We start from the raw sequence: 17759 nt of genomic DNA, 5'->3' as shown, positions 1-17759 counted from the left end.
AGACGGCTGCACAGTACAATCTTTTATCGATGGCGGTTATGATATCGTTTAGGACCTTGAGCGTGGCTGAGGTGCACCCGTGACCAGCTCGGAAACCGGATTGCACAGCGGAGAAGGTACGGTGGGATTCAAAATGGTCAGTGATCTGTTTGTTCACTTGGCTTTCGAAGACTTTAGAAAGGCAGGGCAGGATGGATATAGGTCTATAACAGTTTGGGTCTAGAGTGTCACCCCCTTTGAAGAGGGGGATGACTGCGGCAGCTTTCCAATATTTAGGGATCTCGGACGATACGAAAGAAAGGTTGAACAGGCTGGTAATAGGGGTTGCAACAATGGTGGTGGATAATTTTAGAAAGAGAGGGTACAGATTGTCTAGCCCAGCTGATTTGTATGGGTCCAGGTTTTGCAGCTCTTTCAGAACATCTGCTATCTGGATTTGGGTGAAGGAGAAGCAGAGAAGCTTGGGCAAGTAGCTGCGGGGGGTGTGGAGCTGTTGGCCAGGGTAGCCAGGAGGAAAGCATGGCCAGCCGTAGAGAAATGCTTATTGAAATTCGCGATTATCGTGGATTTATCGGTGGTGACAGTGTTACCTAGCCTCAGTGGGCAGCTGGGAGGAGGTGCTCTTGTTCKCCATGGACTTTACAGTGTCCCAAAACTKTTTGGAGTTAGAGCTACAGGATGTACATTTCTGTTTGAAAAAGCTAGCCTTTGCTTTCCTGACTGACTGTGTGTATTGGTTCCTGACTTCCCTGAACAGTTGTATATCKCGGGGACTCTTCGATTCTATTGCAGTCCGCCACAGGATGTTTGTTTTTTCTACCTTATACTGCAAGCTAACGGACGTTGAAAGGCAGTCAGAGAGCTTCGCTGCCTTTCACATTTCAATATGTTCCATAAATTTTCATTGCACTCAAATAATAAATGTGCATGTTTATTGGCATGAGATAGGCAGAGTCCTTCCTGCCTGTGGACGTCACATGTCATCTTCCGCCTTTTGGCAGTTACGTTCGTTTATGAAGGCGCTGTACATATTGTGCCTCTACTTTAAATAGCTCTGATTTACATAGTATCTGATCAGGATGGCTAACATACTGCATCTGAAACGGTTTTCAATATGAATTTTCAAGCAAAACGGGCTATTAAATTGATGGAAGACCAACACCTGAGCTTAGGGACTTAAATCAAAGCTAGGGAGAAAATGACACGATCATTTAAATCTGAAAGGTATCAAAAGAAAGACTGGCTCTGTGGCTGAGCTGCTACTGCTTCCCCTGCCTGCTGTTCTCCACCAGCAACAGTGTGTTACACGCACTGCACCTTTAAACACAAACAAATATACTGTATAATGGAGTAATAGTTGATGGTTTCCATTCATGGGATCCATGATAAAAGATAAACACAGTCCTGAAGAACTTATGTGAAAATTGGCAGTTGACGTGGTTGAAGACCATGTCTTGTGGCTACCCACAGTTCACCACTTGCTATTATAAAAAGGAGAGGCAGGATGCTCTTTACGGTGAGTTTTTTTCTCTCCCATCTCTATGAGGGAACTGGAGTTTGTTTTTTCACACACTCATGACAGAGTGGTTATCGTCATGTCCAACGATATCCTGGATGAGATGGAAAGTCTGTCCTGCAGCCCGGATCTTTTGACCTGTCCTACAACAGTCATGTTCTTTCTCACTGGGAGCAGGTGATTGGACAACTTTTCGTAATCTAGTTGTCTTCGCCAATATTCTTTGCAATGCATAGGGAATCGTTGCAAAACATCCTCATATACTGTTCCCATCAACCATAAAATTATTTTAGTTTATGTAATCACTCAATTTTAAGCAGATATGAGCAAAACTGACAGGACATTAACTAGGCGTCAATAGTACATTTAGCCAGATTCAAATCAGTCCAGAAGAGTGGGGAAATGYTATTGGTTCCTGCTCTTTGCAGTGAAAATGCATGTTTTGATTTAAATCAAACTAAGCAGGAACAATGTTATATTCAACAACGCAAATTTGATTGAATTCCAAGCCAAAACGTATAGGAACATCAAAACATGATGAATTGACTGTTAATACAGTATTAGTTCTGACTGTAACACAAGGTGCTTTCTTCTTTTTCTACTGGATCATAGGAAGGACAGGAGATGGCCCTAAGTGATGCCTCAACAGGAATAGGCCCCATCTACTCTCCTAGCATGCTTCTTTTCAACTGTGGGCATTCACTTCAAACGTTTCACTTGCGTTTGCATATGAGAATATCTTGAACAGTAAAAATTATGAATTTCTGCCATCTAGGCATGGTTTCTTATCAACCCAGAAACTCATAACCCGCTCAATCACCATTCGGTCCTAAAAYGAGTAAAACAGAATAATCTCATTCTATCACATGTGCTGGATTTGCAAATAATCAGATTTTAAAAATAAACTGGATAAAAACAACTTTGGTTTTAAATTCCAAATGTTATATTAGAAAAGTGTGGTGGTCTTAACTTTTTGCTCTCGTCATATTAAAATGTAATACATTTTCATAAAGCCCTTGAATCCTGAGAAATTGCTTTCAAGTACAATTTCTGTCCTCAAGCCTGACACTTGTATTATTAAGAATAATCAATATGTGCTGCATAGAAATAAAACCATGTATTTAACGGACAAGGTCATTTAAAAAAATATATATATCATCCTTTTGTATCAAACTCTCCCCTGTATGTTTTATGTTGTTCAATCAAAAAATATATGTGGGAGGAAAAATCATGGTACCTTCAGAAAGTATTCACATTCCTTGATTTTCCCCCCCACATCTTGTTGTGATACAGCCTGAATTTAAAACGGATTGAGATTTTTGGTCACTGGCTTACACACAATACCTTAATGTCAAAATGGAATAATGTTTAGGCAAATTTTTACAAATGAAATGCTAAAATGTCTTGAGTCAATAAGTATTCAATCCCTTTGTTATGGCAAGCCTAAATAAATTCAAGAGTCATGTTATGGGTATGCTTGTCCTCGGCAAGGACGRAGGAATTTTTGAGGGGATAAAAATAACCGGAATAGAGCTAAGCACAGGCCTTATCCTAGAGGAAACCATGGTTCATTCTGCTTCCCAACAGACACTGGGAGACAAATTCACCTTTCAGAAGGACAATAACTAAAAAAAAAAAAAAAAAAGGCCAAATATACACTGGAGTTGCTTACCAAGACGACACAATGTTCCTGAGTGTCCTAGTCTAGCAATGATCAAAAAATCTCTCAAGTTCGTTGTTGTTGTGTTTTTATAATTATAATGTGCAAATACTGTACAATCCAGCTGTGCAAAGCCCTTAGAGACTTACCCATTAAGACTCTCAGCTTTAAATCACTGCCAAAGGTGATTCTAACATGTATTGACTCTGGTTGGATGGATACTCATGTAATCAAGATAAATTATTTTTCATAATTCTTTTACAAATGTTTCTTCCACTGACATTACTTTGTGTAGATCATTGACAAAACATGACAATTCAATACATTTTAATCCCACCTTGTAACAACAAAATGTGTAAAAGTCAAGGGGTGTGAATACTTTCTGAAGGCACTTTAAGTAACACAATCTGTAACATATCTATTAGTTAACTCTGTGATGGCAGATGAATCAACAAGGGGGAGTTAAACTCCATAAAGGTTTACAGCTAACACTGTGTTCATCTATAGTGAGTTTTTTTACCCTCCATTACTCCAACACTGCTCAGCAAATGTTTTTTTCCAAAGTACAGACAGATGGAGTAATATTTTTGGCCAAATAAAAATATTTTCACATTTGGCATTGTGGGTGACGAAGTAGCAATGACTGTGAGAGATGGGTTTTGAGGTCGTGTGGCAGCTGTTGGTAGTTCACTTACCCAAGCCAAATCATCCCGACTGCAGTCCAGCGCAGCTATCATCACCTGCTCATAAATTATCCATACTGGGCACAGGAGAAAAAGCACAGTTTTAATATTCCAGTACAGTGTCAGGCACAACATCAAAACATGATCAATTGACAGACTGTTAATACAGTATTAGTTCTGACTAACACAAGGTGCTTTCTTCTTTTTCTACTGGATCATAGGAAGGACAGGAGACGGCCCTAAGTGATACCTCACCAGGAATAGGGATTAGGCCCCATCTGCTCTCCAAGCATGCTTCTTTTCAACTGTGGGCATTCACTTCAAACGTTTCACATCACAATATCTTGAACAGGGAAAATAATGTCTGCCTGCTATCTAGCCATGGTTTCCTATCAACCCAGAAACTCGTAACACCACTYAGTCCTAAAATAATGTCTGCCATCTAGCCCTTGAATCCTGGGGAATTGCTTTCAAGTAGAGGTCGACCGATTAAATCGGRATGGCCGATTAATTAGGGCCGATTTCATGTTTTCATAACAATCGGTAATCTGCATTTTTGGACACTGATTGTGGCCGATTACATTGCACTCCATGAGGAGACTGCGTGGCAGGCTGACTACCTGTTAGGCGAGTGTAGCAAGAAGCCAAGTTAAGTTGCTAGCTAGCATTAAACTTATCTTATAAAAAACAATCAATCTTAACATAATCACTAGTTAAACTAGTAATATCATCAACCATGTGTAGTTATCTAGCTTGTCCTGCGTTGCATATAATCGATGCGGTGCCTGTTAATTTCTCATCGAATCACAGCCTACTTCACCAAATGGGTGATGATTGAACAAGCGCATTCGCGAAAAAAGCACTGTCGTTGCACCAATGTGTACCTAACCATAAACATCAACGCCTTTCTTTAAAATCAATACACAAGTATATATTTTTAAACTTGCATATTTCGTTAATATTGCCTGCTAACATGAATTTCTTTTCACTAGAGAAATTGTGTCACTTCTCTTGCGTTGCATGCAAGCAGAGTCAGGGTATATGCAACAGTTTGGACCGCCTGGCTCGTTGCGAACTGTGTGAAGACCATTTCTTCCTAACAAAGACCGCAATTAATTTGCCAGAATTTTACTTAATTATGACATAACATTGAAGGTTGTGCAATGTAACAGGAATATTTAGACTTAGGGATGCCACCCGTTAGATAAAATACGGAACGGTTCCGTATTTCACTGAAAGAATAAACGTTTTGTTTTCGAAATTACAGTTTCAACGAAACTGTAGTTTCGAGTTTCAACCAAGATCCCATTGAAATCACAGCGAGATATGAATGAGTATTCACGTCCTACGGCTTCCACTAGATGTCAACATCTGTAGAACTTTGTCTGATGACTCTACTGTGAAGGGGGCCGGATGAGAGAGAATTAGTCACCACTCCATGAGTGACCATTCTCTTGACCATGCGCGTTCACATGAGAGGGAGCTCCGTTCCATTGCTCATTCAAGTCAATGTAATTCTCCGGTTGGAACGTTATTCAAGATTTATGTTAACAACATTCTAAAGATTGATTCAATACATCGTTTGACATGTTTCTACTGACTGTTACGGAACTTTTGGACATTTCGTCAGGTTTTAGTGAACGCGCTTCGTGACTTTGGAATTGTTTACTAAACGCACTAACCAAAGTAGCTAATTGGACATAAATAACGGACATTATCGAACAAATCAAGCATTTATTGTGGACCTGGGATTCCTGGGAGTGCATTCTGATGAAGATCAAAGGTAAGGGCATATTTATCATGTAATTTCTGGTTTCTGTTAACTCCAACATGGCGGCTAATTTGACTATTGTTCTGAGCTCCATCTCAGATTATTGCATGGTTTGCTTTTTCCGTAAAAAATAATTGAAATCTGACACAGCGGTTGCATTAAGGAGAGGTATATCTATAATTCCATATGTATAACTTGTATTATCATCTACATTTATGATGAGTATTTCTGTTGAAACGATGTGGCTATGCAAAATCACTGGATGTATTGGGACTAGTGAATGTAACGCGCCAATGTAAACTCCGATTTTTTTTATATAAATATGAACTTTATCAAACAAAACATGCATGTATTGTGTAACATGAAGTCCTATGAGTGTCATCTGATGAAGATCATCAAAGGTTAGTGATTCATTTTATCTCTATTTCTGCTTTTTGTGACTCCTATCTTTGGCTGGAAAAATGGCTGTGCTTATTGTGGTTTGGTGTGACCTAACAATCGTTTGTAATGCTTTCGCTGAAAAGCATATTTGAAATCGGACACTTTGGTGGGATTAACAACAAGATTACCTTTAAAATTGTATAAGACACATGTCTGAGGAATTTTTATTATGAGATTTCTGTTTTTTTAATTTGGCGCCCTGCACTTCGACTGGCTTTTGTCATATCAATCCCGTTACCGGGATTGCAGCCATAAGAAGTTAATGACCTAAGGCTCGTATTTCTGTGTGTTATTATGTTATAATTAAGTSTATGATTTGATATAGCAGTCTRACTGAGCGGTGGTAGGCAGCAGCAGGCTCGTAAGCATTCATTCAAACAGCACTTTCCTGCATTTGCCAGCAGCTCTTCGCTGTGCTTCAAGCATCGAGCTGTTTATGACTTCAAGCCTATCAACCCCCGAGATTAGGCTTGTGTAGCCGATGTGAAATGGCTAGCTAGTTAGCGGGGTGTGCGCTAATAGCGTTTCAATCGGTGACGTCACTCGCTCTGAGAGCTTGAAGTAGTTGTTCCCCTTGCTCTGCAAAGGCCGGGGCTATTGTGGAGCGATGGGTAACAATGCTTCGAGAGTGGCTGTTRTCGATGTGTTCCTGGTTCGAGCCCAGGTAGGGGCGAGGAGAGGGACGGAAGCTATACTGTTACACTGGCAATACTAAAGTGCCTATAAGAACATCCAATAGTCAAAGGTATATGAAATACAAATGGTATAGAGAGAAAAAGTCCTATAATTACTACAACCTAAAACTTCTTACCTGGGAATATTGAAGACTCATGTTAAAAGGAACCACCAGCATTCATATGTTCTCATGTTCTGAGCAAGGAACTTAAACGTTAGCTTATTAACATGGCACATATTGAATTTTTACTTTCTTCTTCAACACTGTGTTTTTGCATTATTTAAACCAAATTGAACATGTTTATTTATTTGAGGCTAAATGTATTTTATTGATGTATTAAGTAAAAATAAAAGTGTTCATTCAGTATTGTTGTAATTGTCATTATTACAAAAATTAAAATATAAAAATCGGCATCGGCTTTTTTTGGTCCTCCAATAATTGGTAGACCTCTAGTTACAAGTAGAATTTATCTCAATCCTCACACTTGTTTTATTAATAAACAACCATATGTGCTGCATAGAAATAAAACCATGTATTTAAAGGACTGGATGGACAAGGGAAAATCTATCCCATGTATGTTTTATGCAGTTCAATACACAAAAAAAGTTATATTAAGCCTAATTTAGAGAATCAATCATGGTGAAAGACCACTGACCAAGTTAAGGCTATATAGATAAAATTCTGCTGGTTTTCTAAGATTTCATTCTTCATAGAAAATGTTCTAAACTTCATAAGATAATGTACAACTCCATACAAAAGACAATGTTACGCAGCCCGTTCCTAAAACACAGAGAAAGATAGATAACACAGCTGTTATCCAGGGCAGCAGAATATTATGTCATTTCCCCTCATTTCGCTGTGATATTCTAACCAGTTACGGTGTGACACCTTATTCACAACGTTTATCAACATTGCCCGATACATTTCATCCAGTGGTTTAAAAATAAAGATGAAATGTTTATTGAAGTGTTTATTCAATCAATCAACTGTAACAGTAAAAGACAGTGATTAATAATAGGCTTGGCTATTGGATCCAATTAATGGAATTAATGCTAAATGTCTGTTTCGACAAGCACGCCAGACGTTCTCTGCCAAATGCTGTCTAACTGTAAATTGAGAAAGGACAATAAAACCCARCAAGAAAACTTATATGCCAAAACAAACAAACGACTGGAGTTTCTCTTGCCTTTTTATGATTCCAACTCTTGTTTGATAATTGCCATCTTGTTTCACAGCCAATTTAAGAACTGGTTTCAATAAAAACCGGGGCGTGTTAAGTGTTTACCCTGCTCTATAAAGACGATGAATGAATCTGAATGAGTACAAGGAAAATAGACTTTCACAGAGTTGTTCAGCAAGACTACATAGTGAGATACTAGCAGGCTATTATATAGCCAAAAGGCAAAACTGAGTGTACCGCTACCAACCATCACATATGGGTTCTTTTTTTTAATCAAGTAATGCCTTACCAAGCTTCTGCATCATTCAATTCAAAAGTTGAGTCACATTGGTAAGCCTACTAAAAATACTGAATAGGCCTAGGCTTCTGAGAACTTGACACACATTAAAGATGGAATTCGTGTAAGGTGAAACAACCCTGTTCAACCCAGCGTCTTATTGTTTTTGTTTTGTTGATGAAACGGARGAATGTTCAGCATCGTTGCAAAAAAAWWTATAAATAAATTAAATAKAAATTTTAAATGGCAGTACATATTCTGCAGCGGGGTATACTACAAAGTAGGATCAAGGAGTTATCCAAATATTTAGGCTAGTTAGCTGGATAACTTAACATTTTTAGAAAGAAACTTAAAAATGGKCATGGTCTAATTGATTCAATGGACAAAAACACAAGTTTAGCTTTTTAATGAACGAGAAATGTGTTATTTCTGGTTGCTTTTCAAAGATAGCTGGCTAACTTATTGATCCTGCTTTGTAGTATACCCCTCTGTTCTAACAGTGTCATGTTACTATTTGTTGTTATAACCCAAACGAATGTGTCAGTTTCAAACAGATTCCAGCTTTAAAGATACCAGCCTATACTGTTTGCCTTTTSAGGTGGAAATTGATTATTTTGGATTAAAAATAACTTGAGGCTACACTAGTGCCTTCAAAGTAGTCATACCCCTTGAATTATTACACATTTTGTTGTTAGTCTGAATTCAAAATGTATTAAATAGATTTTTCTCCTCACAATACCCCATAATGACAAAATGAAAACATCGTTTTAGAAATTCTGGCAATTTTATTGAAAATTAAATACAGAAATATCTCATTAACACCCCTGAGTCAATACTTTGTAGAAGCACCTGTGAGTATGTCTGGGTAAGTCTAAGAGCGTTCCACACCTAGATTTGTCAACATATGCTAATTATTATTTTCAAAAAAACTTCAAGCTCTGTCAAATTGGTTGTTGATCATTGCTAGACAACCATTTTCAGATCTTGCCATAGATACCATGTATATTTAAGTCAAAACTGTAACTCGGCCACTCAGAAACATTCACTGTCTTCTTGGTAAGCTCCAGTGTAGATTTTCCCTACTGTTTTAGGTTATTATCCTGCTGAAAGGTGAATTCATTTCCCAGTGTCTGGTGGAAAGCAGACAGTCCCAGAATTTGAGCTAGGATTTTGCATGTGCTTAGCTCCATTTGTTTCTTTTTTATCCTGAAAAACTCCCCAGGCCGTAACGATTACAAGCATACCCATAACGTGATGCAGACACCACTATGCTTGAAAATATGGAGAGTGGTACTCAGTAATGTGTTGTATTGCATTTGCCCACAACATAACACTTTGTATTCAGGACAAAAAGTTAAATTCTTTGCCACTTTTTTTTTTTTTTCAGTATTACTTTAGTGCCTTGTTGCAAACAGGATGCATGTTTTGGAATATTATTATTCTGTACAGGCTTCATTTATTTATTTTGTCAATTAGGTTAGTATTGTGGAGTAACTACAATGTTGTTGATCCATCCTCAGTTTAATGGGTGTGAGAGGGGAAAACTATGTAACCGTTTTAAAGTCACCATTGGCCTCATGGTGAAATCCCTGAGCGGTTTCCTTCCTCTCCGGCAACTTAGTTAGGAAGGATGCCTGTATCTTTGYAGTGACTGGATATATTGATACACCATCCAAAGTGTAATTAATAACTTCACCATGCTCAAAGGGATAATCAATGTCTACTTTAAAAATTGTTTTGCCATCTATCTTTGGGAGGCAGTGGAAAACCTCCCTGGTCTTTGTGATTGAATCTGTGTTTGAAATACACTGATTGACTGAGGGACCTAACAGATAATTGTGTGTGGGGTAGTGGTGTACAGGTCAGTTGTTTGTTCACCTGCACCTGCACGCAATTGCTAATAGCCCATCCCCAACAATATGTGATAAAGTGAAAATCTGAGGCCCGCACCCAACACTAACCCACAAATATAGAAAAAGCTCTATAGGCTACAGTCAAAAACAGCAGAATGATTTTGACAGGGGGTGCAGAATTTTGTTTTGCCTGATTTAGATGTGTTTCTGCTTGTAATTTTCAACATTTTGGTTGGCTATTTGTTAGTCAACTTGTCTATAATTAGATGTCTATAATGTAGCTTCTCTTTTATCATTTTATGTTGCCCTAGAAGACTAAATAGACCCTTGCTCAACAGAATAATGTAATATATMGATAGAATGAATGCTTCAATCTAGTTGACACCAGTAAAGTTCTCTAGGTCATTCACAGAGCAAATACATTTAGGAACTGGGGAGAAAATACAACGTTAAAAAAAATACAATAAAGCAAAATGTCCAAATGGCATCAGTTTGACCGGATGTAAGGAAAAAGAAAGCTGTGAAAAAGACTTAGGATTTCAGGTCAGCTTTGGTGCATATTTTATGTGATTGAAATACAAAATCGACTTTTATGATAAAGACAGCACCTCTACAGATGGTATATAATTGAGCATTGCATTCTCTCAAGATACAGAAATAAAGAAATCATATTTCTCACTCCTGTTCCCAAGTTCAAATTTTGCCTACATTTGGTGTATAATTTTCCTGCAAGAAATGCTTAATTCTGCACGAGTTATAAGGCTATGTGGCGAGGTTATAGACTTACAGACAGTGTCCAGATTTCAGTTTCCATTCAACACATTTAAACAGTAGACCACAGTTTCCTTGACATGCCATAGGCCTATTTGAAGTCCCATCTTGTGACTGTTGAATTTGTATAGTGCTTCAAAATCATCACACAACATAGCTGGCACTGCTATCATCCTCTTACCACTTCACCAAATATTTTCCAAACATTACATTTCTAGCCCTCCATTCTCTTCATTTTAAACTTCGACAATGTCATTTTTGCCTCCGTAGAAAGAGCACCTGAATGTGCCACAGCGCTACTGGCAAAATATTCTGTGGACAGATTAAACTACAGTAGAATTGTTTGGAAGGAACACACAACACTATGTGTGGAGAAAAGAAAGGCACAGTACACCAACATCATTCCAACTGTAAAGTATGGTGGAGGAAGCATCATGGTTTGGGGCTGCTTTGCTGCCTCAGGGCCTGGACAGCTTGCTATCATTGACGGAAAAATGAACTCCCAAGTTTATCAAGACATTTTGCAGGAGAACATAATGCTATCTGTCCGCCAATTGAAGCTCAACAGAAGTTGGGTGATGCAACAGGACAACGGCCCAAAACAAATAAGTTAAAACAACAGAATGGCTTCAAATGAAAATATGGAGTGGCCCAGAGTCCTGACCTCAACACGATTGAGACGCTGCGGCATGACCTCAAGAAAGCGGTTCACACCAGACATCCCAAGAATATTGCTTAACTGAAACAGTTTTGCAAAGAGGAACGGTCCAAAATTCCTCCTGACCATTGCGCAGGTCTGATCCGCAACTACAGAAAATATTTGGTTGAGGTTATTGCTGCCATAGGAGGGTCAACCAGTTATTAAATCCAAGGGTTCACACACTTTTCCCACCCTGCACTGTGAATGTTTACACGGTGTGGTCAATAAAAACATGAAATCATAATTGTTTGCGTGTTCTTAGTCTAAGCAGACTGTGTTTGCCTAACGTTGTGAATTAGATGAAGATCAGATAAAATGTTATGACCAATGGTTCACATATCTTCCTTGCCACTGAATGTGACTTGTTAAGCAAACTTGTATTCCTGAACTTATTTAGGCTTGCCATAACAAAGGGGCTGAATACTTATTGACTCATGCCATTTCAGCCTTTATTGAAAAACATAATTCCACTTTGACATGATGGGTTACTGTGTCTGGGCCAGTGCCCAAAAATCACATTTGAATCAATTTTAAATTCAGACTGTAAAACAACAAAAAGTGGAAAAAGTCAAGGGGTGTGAATACTTTCTGAAGGCACTGTATTGAGGCCCAAACAGACCCTTTCCCGGTCCACAAATTGATTTTGACAAACAAATCGATCAAATTACATGAGATAGGTATCAATATTGTGGTGTCTTGGGTGGGCAGTGTAAGCTTTCCGAGGCGAGAACTAGGCATTCAAAGTGCCAGAGCGAGACACGTTACCAATGCTCCAAAAAGAGTTACAAGAAGAAGTGCATGACTCCAACACCGTAATTAAGTTTGCTGATCGAAACAGTGGTAGGCCTAATCACCCTCAACGACAGTCTATAGTGAGGTGGTCAGAGACCTGGCAGTGTGGTGCCAGGACAACAACCTCTCCATCAATGTCCGCAAGACAAAGGAGCTGATCATGGACTACAGGAAATGGAGGGCTGAGCACACCACCATTCACATGTTTACATCCCTGTTAGTAAGCATTTCTCCTTTACCAAGATAATCCATCCACCTGACAGGCGTGGCATATCAAGAAGCTGATTAAACAGCATGATCACACACATCTTGTGCTGGGGAACAATAAAAAGGTCACTCTAAAATGTGCAGATGTCACACAACACAATGCCACAAGAATGTCAATCTCTCTACCATAAACTGCCTTCAATGTCGTTTTAGAGAATTTGGCAGTTTGTCCAACCGGATCGTCTGGGGGGGGGATAGCTGAGGAGAATTTCTGTCTTTAATAAAGCCCWTTTGTGGGGACAAACGCATGCTGATTGGCTGGGCCTGGCTCCCCAGTGGGTGGGCTTGGCTGCCAAGGAGGGCGTTGGCCCACCTACAAGGCCCACCCATGGCTGGTCACTCGGACAGAGCTCCAGAGTACCTCTGTAGAGATCAGAGAACTTTGCAATAGGTCAACCATCTCCACAACATTCCACCATTCATGCATTTATGGTAGAGTGGCCAGACGGAAGCCACTCCTCAGTTAAAGGCATGACAGCTCGCTTGGAGTTTGCCAAAAGGCAGCGAAAGACTGACCATGAGAAACAAGATTATCTGGTCTGATGAAACCAAGATTGAACACTTTGGCCTGAATGCCAAGGGTCATGTCTGGAGGAAACCTGGCACCGTCAATTGGTGAAGCATGGTGTTGGCAGCATCAGTCTGTGGGGATGTTTTTGAGTGGCAGGGACTGGGAGACTAGTCAGGATCGAAGGAAAGATGAACGGATGAAAGTACAGAGGGAACCTTGATGAAAACCTACTCCAGAGCGCACAGGACCTCAAACTGGGGCGAAGGTTCACCTTCCAACAGGACAACGACCATATGCACACAGCCAAGACAACGCAGGAGTGGCTTCTGAACAAGTCTCAATGTCCATGAGTGGCCCGGCCAGAGCCCGGACTTGAACCCAATCAAACATCTCTGGAGACACCTGCTGTGCAGCGACGATCCCCATCCAACCTGACAGAGCTTGAAAGGATCTGCAGAGAAGAATGGGAGAAACTCCCCAAATACAGGAGTGCCAAGCTTGTAGCGTCATACCCAAGAAGACTCGAGACTGTAACCGCTGCCAAATGTGCTTCAAAAAAGTACTGAGTAAAGGACTACATGTATACAATGTCTTCGCAGCATAACACAGGCCTAATCATCTCTCCAGCAGTATCATCAGCTCAGGTTGGTTCCCTGTTATTCTATGCCTGTACAAAAGAACAGTCAGTACTCCTTGATTCCATACTGAATTAATTAATCATTGGACAACCAGTCATTTAAGAGATTGATGACCTTGTTTTCATGAGCAGAGAACTTGTGACAAGACCAAATCAGTCATAGGCCTACTGTACAACCTGTTCTAGCAATCATGTTGCAGTGAAACCACAAACCATAGCAGTCTATATTAAATCTAGATTGTAGTAATTGCATGTTCTGTTAGACTGAGAATACAGTCTATTAATTAATTTCCCATCCTGCCACTAAATGTTGTCTATATTGAACATGCTGCCTGACTGTAAATGTTGGCTTTGTGTATGTCTTTGATGCCTGAAAACACTATACATCACATACGTCTAGGCTACATCAAAGTTCACATGAGAGGTCGACCGATTATAATTTTTCAAAGCCGATACCGATACCCATTATTGGAGGACCAAAAAAGCMGATACCGATTAAATCGGCCAATTTGATATTTTTATTTATTTGTAATAAATGACAATTACAACAATACTGAATGAACACTTTAAATGTGTACTTAATATAATACATAAATAAAATCTAGCCTCAAATAAATAATATAACATGTTCAATTTGGTTTAAATAATGCAAAAACAAAAAGTGTTGGAGAAGAAAGTAAAAGTGCAATATGTGCCATGTAAATAAGCTAACGTTTAAGTTCCTTGCACAGAACATGAGAACATATGAAAGCTGGTGGTTCTTTTAACATGAGTCTTCAATATTCCCAGGTAAGAAGTTTTAGGTTGTAGTTATTATAGGAATTATAGGACTATTTCTCTCTATACCATTTGTATTTCATATAACTTTGACTATTGGATGTTCTTATAGGCACTTTAGTATTGCCAGTGTAACAGTATAGCTTCCGTCCCTCTCCTCGCCCCTACCTGGGCTCGAACCAGGAACACATCGACAACAGCCACCCTCGAAGCTAAGCCCCGGCCCTTGCAGAGCAAGGGGAACAACTACTTCAAGGTCTCAGAGCGAGTGACGTCACCGATTGAAACGCTATTAGCGCGCACCCCGCTAACTAGCTAGCCATTTCACATCAGTTACACCAGCCTAATCTCGGGGGTTGATAGGCTTGAAGTCATAAACAGCTCAATGCTTGAAGCACAGGGAAGAGCTGCTGGCAAAACGCACGAAAGTGCTGTTTGAGTGAATGCTTACGAGCCTGCTGCTGCCTACCATCGCTCAGTCAGACTGCTATATCAAATCATACACTTAATTATTAAATAATAACACACAGAAATACGAGCCTTAGGTCATTAATATGGTCAAATCCAGAAACTATCATTTCGAAAACAAAACGTTTATTCTTTCAGTGAAATACGGAACCGTTACGTTTTTTWATTAACGGATGGCATCCCTAAGTCTAAATATTGCTGTTACATTGTACAACCTTCAATGTTATGTCATAATTATGTTAAATTCTGGCAAATTAATTACGGTCTTTGTTAGGAAGAAATGGTCTTCACACAGTTCGCAAACAGCCAGGCGTCCCAAACTGCTGCATATACCCTGACTATAAGTGACACAAATATAAGTGACACAATTTCCCTAGTTATAAGAAATTCATGTTAGCAGGCAATATTAACTAAATATGCAGGTTTAAAAATATATACTTGTGTATTGATTTTAAAGAAAGGCGTTGATGTTTATGGTTAGGTACACATTGGTGCAACGAGTGCTTTTTTTGTGAATGCGCTTGTTCAATCATCACCCGTTTGGTGAAGTAGGCTGTGATTCAATGAGAAATTAACAGGCACCGCATCGATTATATGCAACGCAGGACAAACTAGATAAACTAGTARTATCATCAACCATGTGTAGTTAACTAGTGATTATGTTAAGATTGATTATTTTTTATAAAAGATACGTTTAATGCTAGCTAGCAACTTACCTTGGCTTCTTGCWGCCCTCGCGTAACAGGTAGTCAGCCTGCCGCGCAGGCTCCTCGTGGAGTGCAATGTAAGGCAGGTGGTTAGAGCGTTGGACTAGTAACCGGATGGTTGCAAAAATGAATCCCTGAGCTGACAAGGTAAAACTCTGTCGTTCTGCCCCTGAACAAGGCAGTTAACCCACCGTTCCTAGGCCGTCATTGAAAATAAGAACGTGTTCTTAACTGACTTGCCTAGTTAAATAAAAATACATTTAAAACATTTAATCGGCATCCAAAAATACCGATTACAGATTGTTATGAAAACTTGAAATCGGCCATTCCGATTAAATCGGTCGACCTGTAGTTCACATCCTTCCTATTATAATGCTACTTTTTCTTCAATTAATAAWGTAAATCAAGAATGGAACCAAATTGACGAATGAAGTCCGTGTCTCCCAAACATCTTGTGATGGATGGCTAGTGTTGTGGATCATTGTGTACAAAGAGATTCTGCCCACTACAACAGCATTAGAAATTGGTCTGACGTGACTCTTGATTTAATGCACTTACCGTCATCTCCAAGTTTGGACGCATGCTCATTTATCAATTCTTCACCAACATCCACGATTTGCTCACTGTTTCTGTGGTTATCCTCCCTCCACTTTCGCAGCTTGTCTCTCATTTCTGTGAACACAATTATCGAAACATTTCTCAGGATTCAGGCAATATAAAAATGACATGCTTTCATATAACATCATATTGAATCAGGTAGAGCGAACACACACACACACACACACACACGAGAGTGAGCAGCACACCACCAGCCCCTGGAGCAATTGGGTTAACTTGCTCAATAGCACAAAGGTAGTGGATGGTAATGATCCTGACCCAGCAGCCCTCTACTCTAGTACGCAGTTCAGTGCACACTTTTTCTGGTTACTGGTACACCTCTCTAAAATCTGGGCTACCTACTAGTTCCTGACATACAGTGCCATCAAAGTATTCACACCCCTTTTTCCACATTTTATTGTGTGGAATTAAAATGGATTTGTCATTTTTTTGTCAACAATCAACACAAAATAAAAATGTACATTTTGTAAAATGTTGAAAAATAAAAAAATATATATATATCTTGATTACATAAGTACCCTGAGTCAATACATGTTTGAATCACATTTGGCAGCAATTACAGCTGTGAGTGTTTCTGGGTAAGCCTATAGAGCTTTGCACACCTGGACTGTTCAATTAGTTTGGCTGAGATAATGGATGGGCTGGACATGCCTGGAGACAAGTTTGGATTGGTCGGCCATGTAGCRTGCTTCTGWCTATAACGTGAGCTGTGACAGTCCTTTCTACCGTGCCGTTTTTGAAAGATATAACATTTGCCATCGAGAACTACAAAAGTTTTGCTACTTTTCTCAACAACATTGATGACCCAAATTTAGCAGGCGCTATCGACAGATCAGTTGGATAAAGTGGTGGGCTACTTTCTGCACACGTCACAGTCAGTGTGAACTGGAGTGACTTGACACAACGCTGACCAAACAAGGGGTGTGTTCATAAATTCACTCTGGCTATCTATTCCGACAGAATAACTGATGAATTTACGAACGCTCAACACCCGCTGAATATGGCCGGTGTCAGTAAACGTTGGTAAAACGTCAGTAAACGCCGGTAAAGCACAATTMAAATTGTTGCCTGCAGCACAGTTACCAACGCTCTGGATAACATCCTAACCAGGTCTGCTAGGGCGAGTAAAATGGTCAGTGAGATTCTCATTTGTGTCTGGAAGTAGCCAATGTTAGCTTGKGTGCTTGACTGCCGTTGTGAGGTCAGAACGCTCGGATCAACCCTACTCAGCCAGAGCGTCCAGTGTACGCTCCGAGASCGAAACACTGAATTTACAAACAGAAAATCTGACAACGATTTAGCTCCATTTTGTTTCTTTTTATCCTGAAAAACTCCCCGGTCCTTAACGATTACAAGCATACCCATAACATGATGCAGCCACCACAATGCTTTAAAGTACGGTTCATGGTACTCAGTAATCTGTTGTATTGGATTTGCCTCAAACATAACACTTT

General features: G+C 39.6%; 1 protein-coding gene across 1 annotated transcript in view; it reads right to left on the bottom strand.

The window, feature by feature from the left end:
• Positions 1-17759, bottom strand: part of LOC111965272 (ER membrane protein complex subunit 2) — a 58497-nt gene that overhangs the window by 37648 nt on the left and 3090 nt on the right. The window contains exons 2-3 of the mRNA XM_023989353.2: positions 16246-16359; positions 3872-3936 (exon numbers count right to left, since the gene is read on the bottom strand). Coding sequence (XP_023845121.1) covers positions 3872-3936; positions 16246-16359 — 179 coding nt within the window. The remainder of the gene's footprint in view (positions 1-3871; positions 3937-16245; positions 16360-17759) is intronic.

This window comes from Salvelinus sp. IW2-2015, linkage group LG6.1 (genome assembly GCF_002910315.2).
Source record: "Salvelinus sp. IW2-2015 linkage group LG6.1, ASM291031v2, whole genome shotgun sequence".
NCBI classification, from domain to species: Eukaryota; Metazoa; Chordata; class Actinopteri; order Salmoniformes; family Salmonidae; genus Salvelinus; species Salvelinus sp. IW2-2015.
This window is presented reverse-complemented; position numbering and strand designations above follow the sequence as displayed.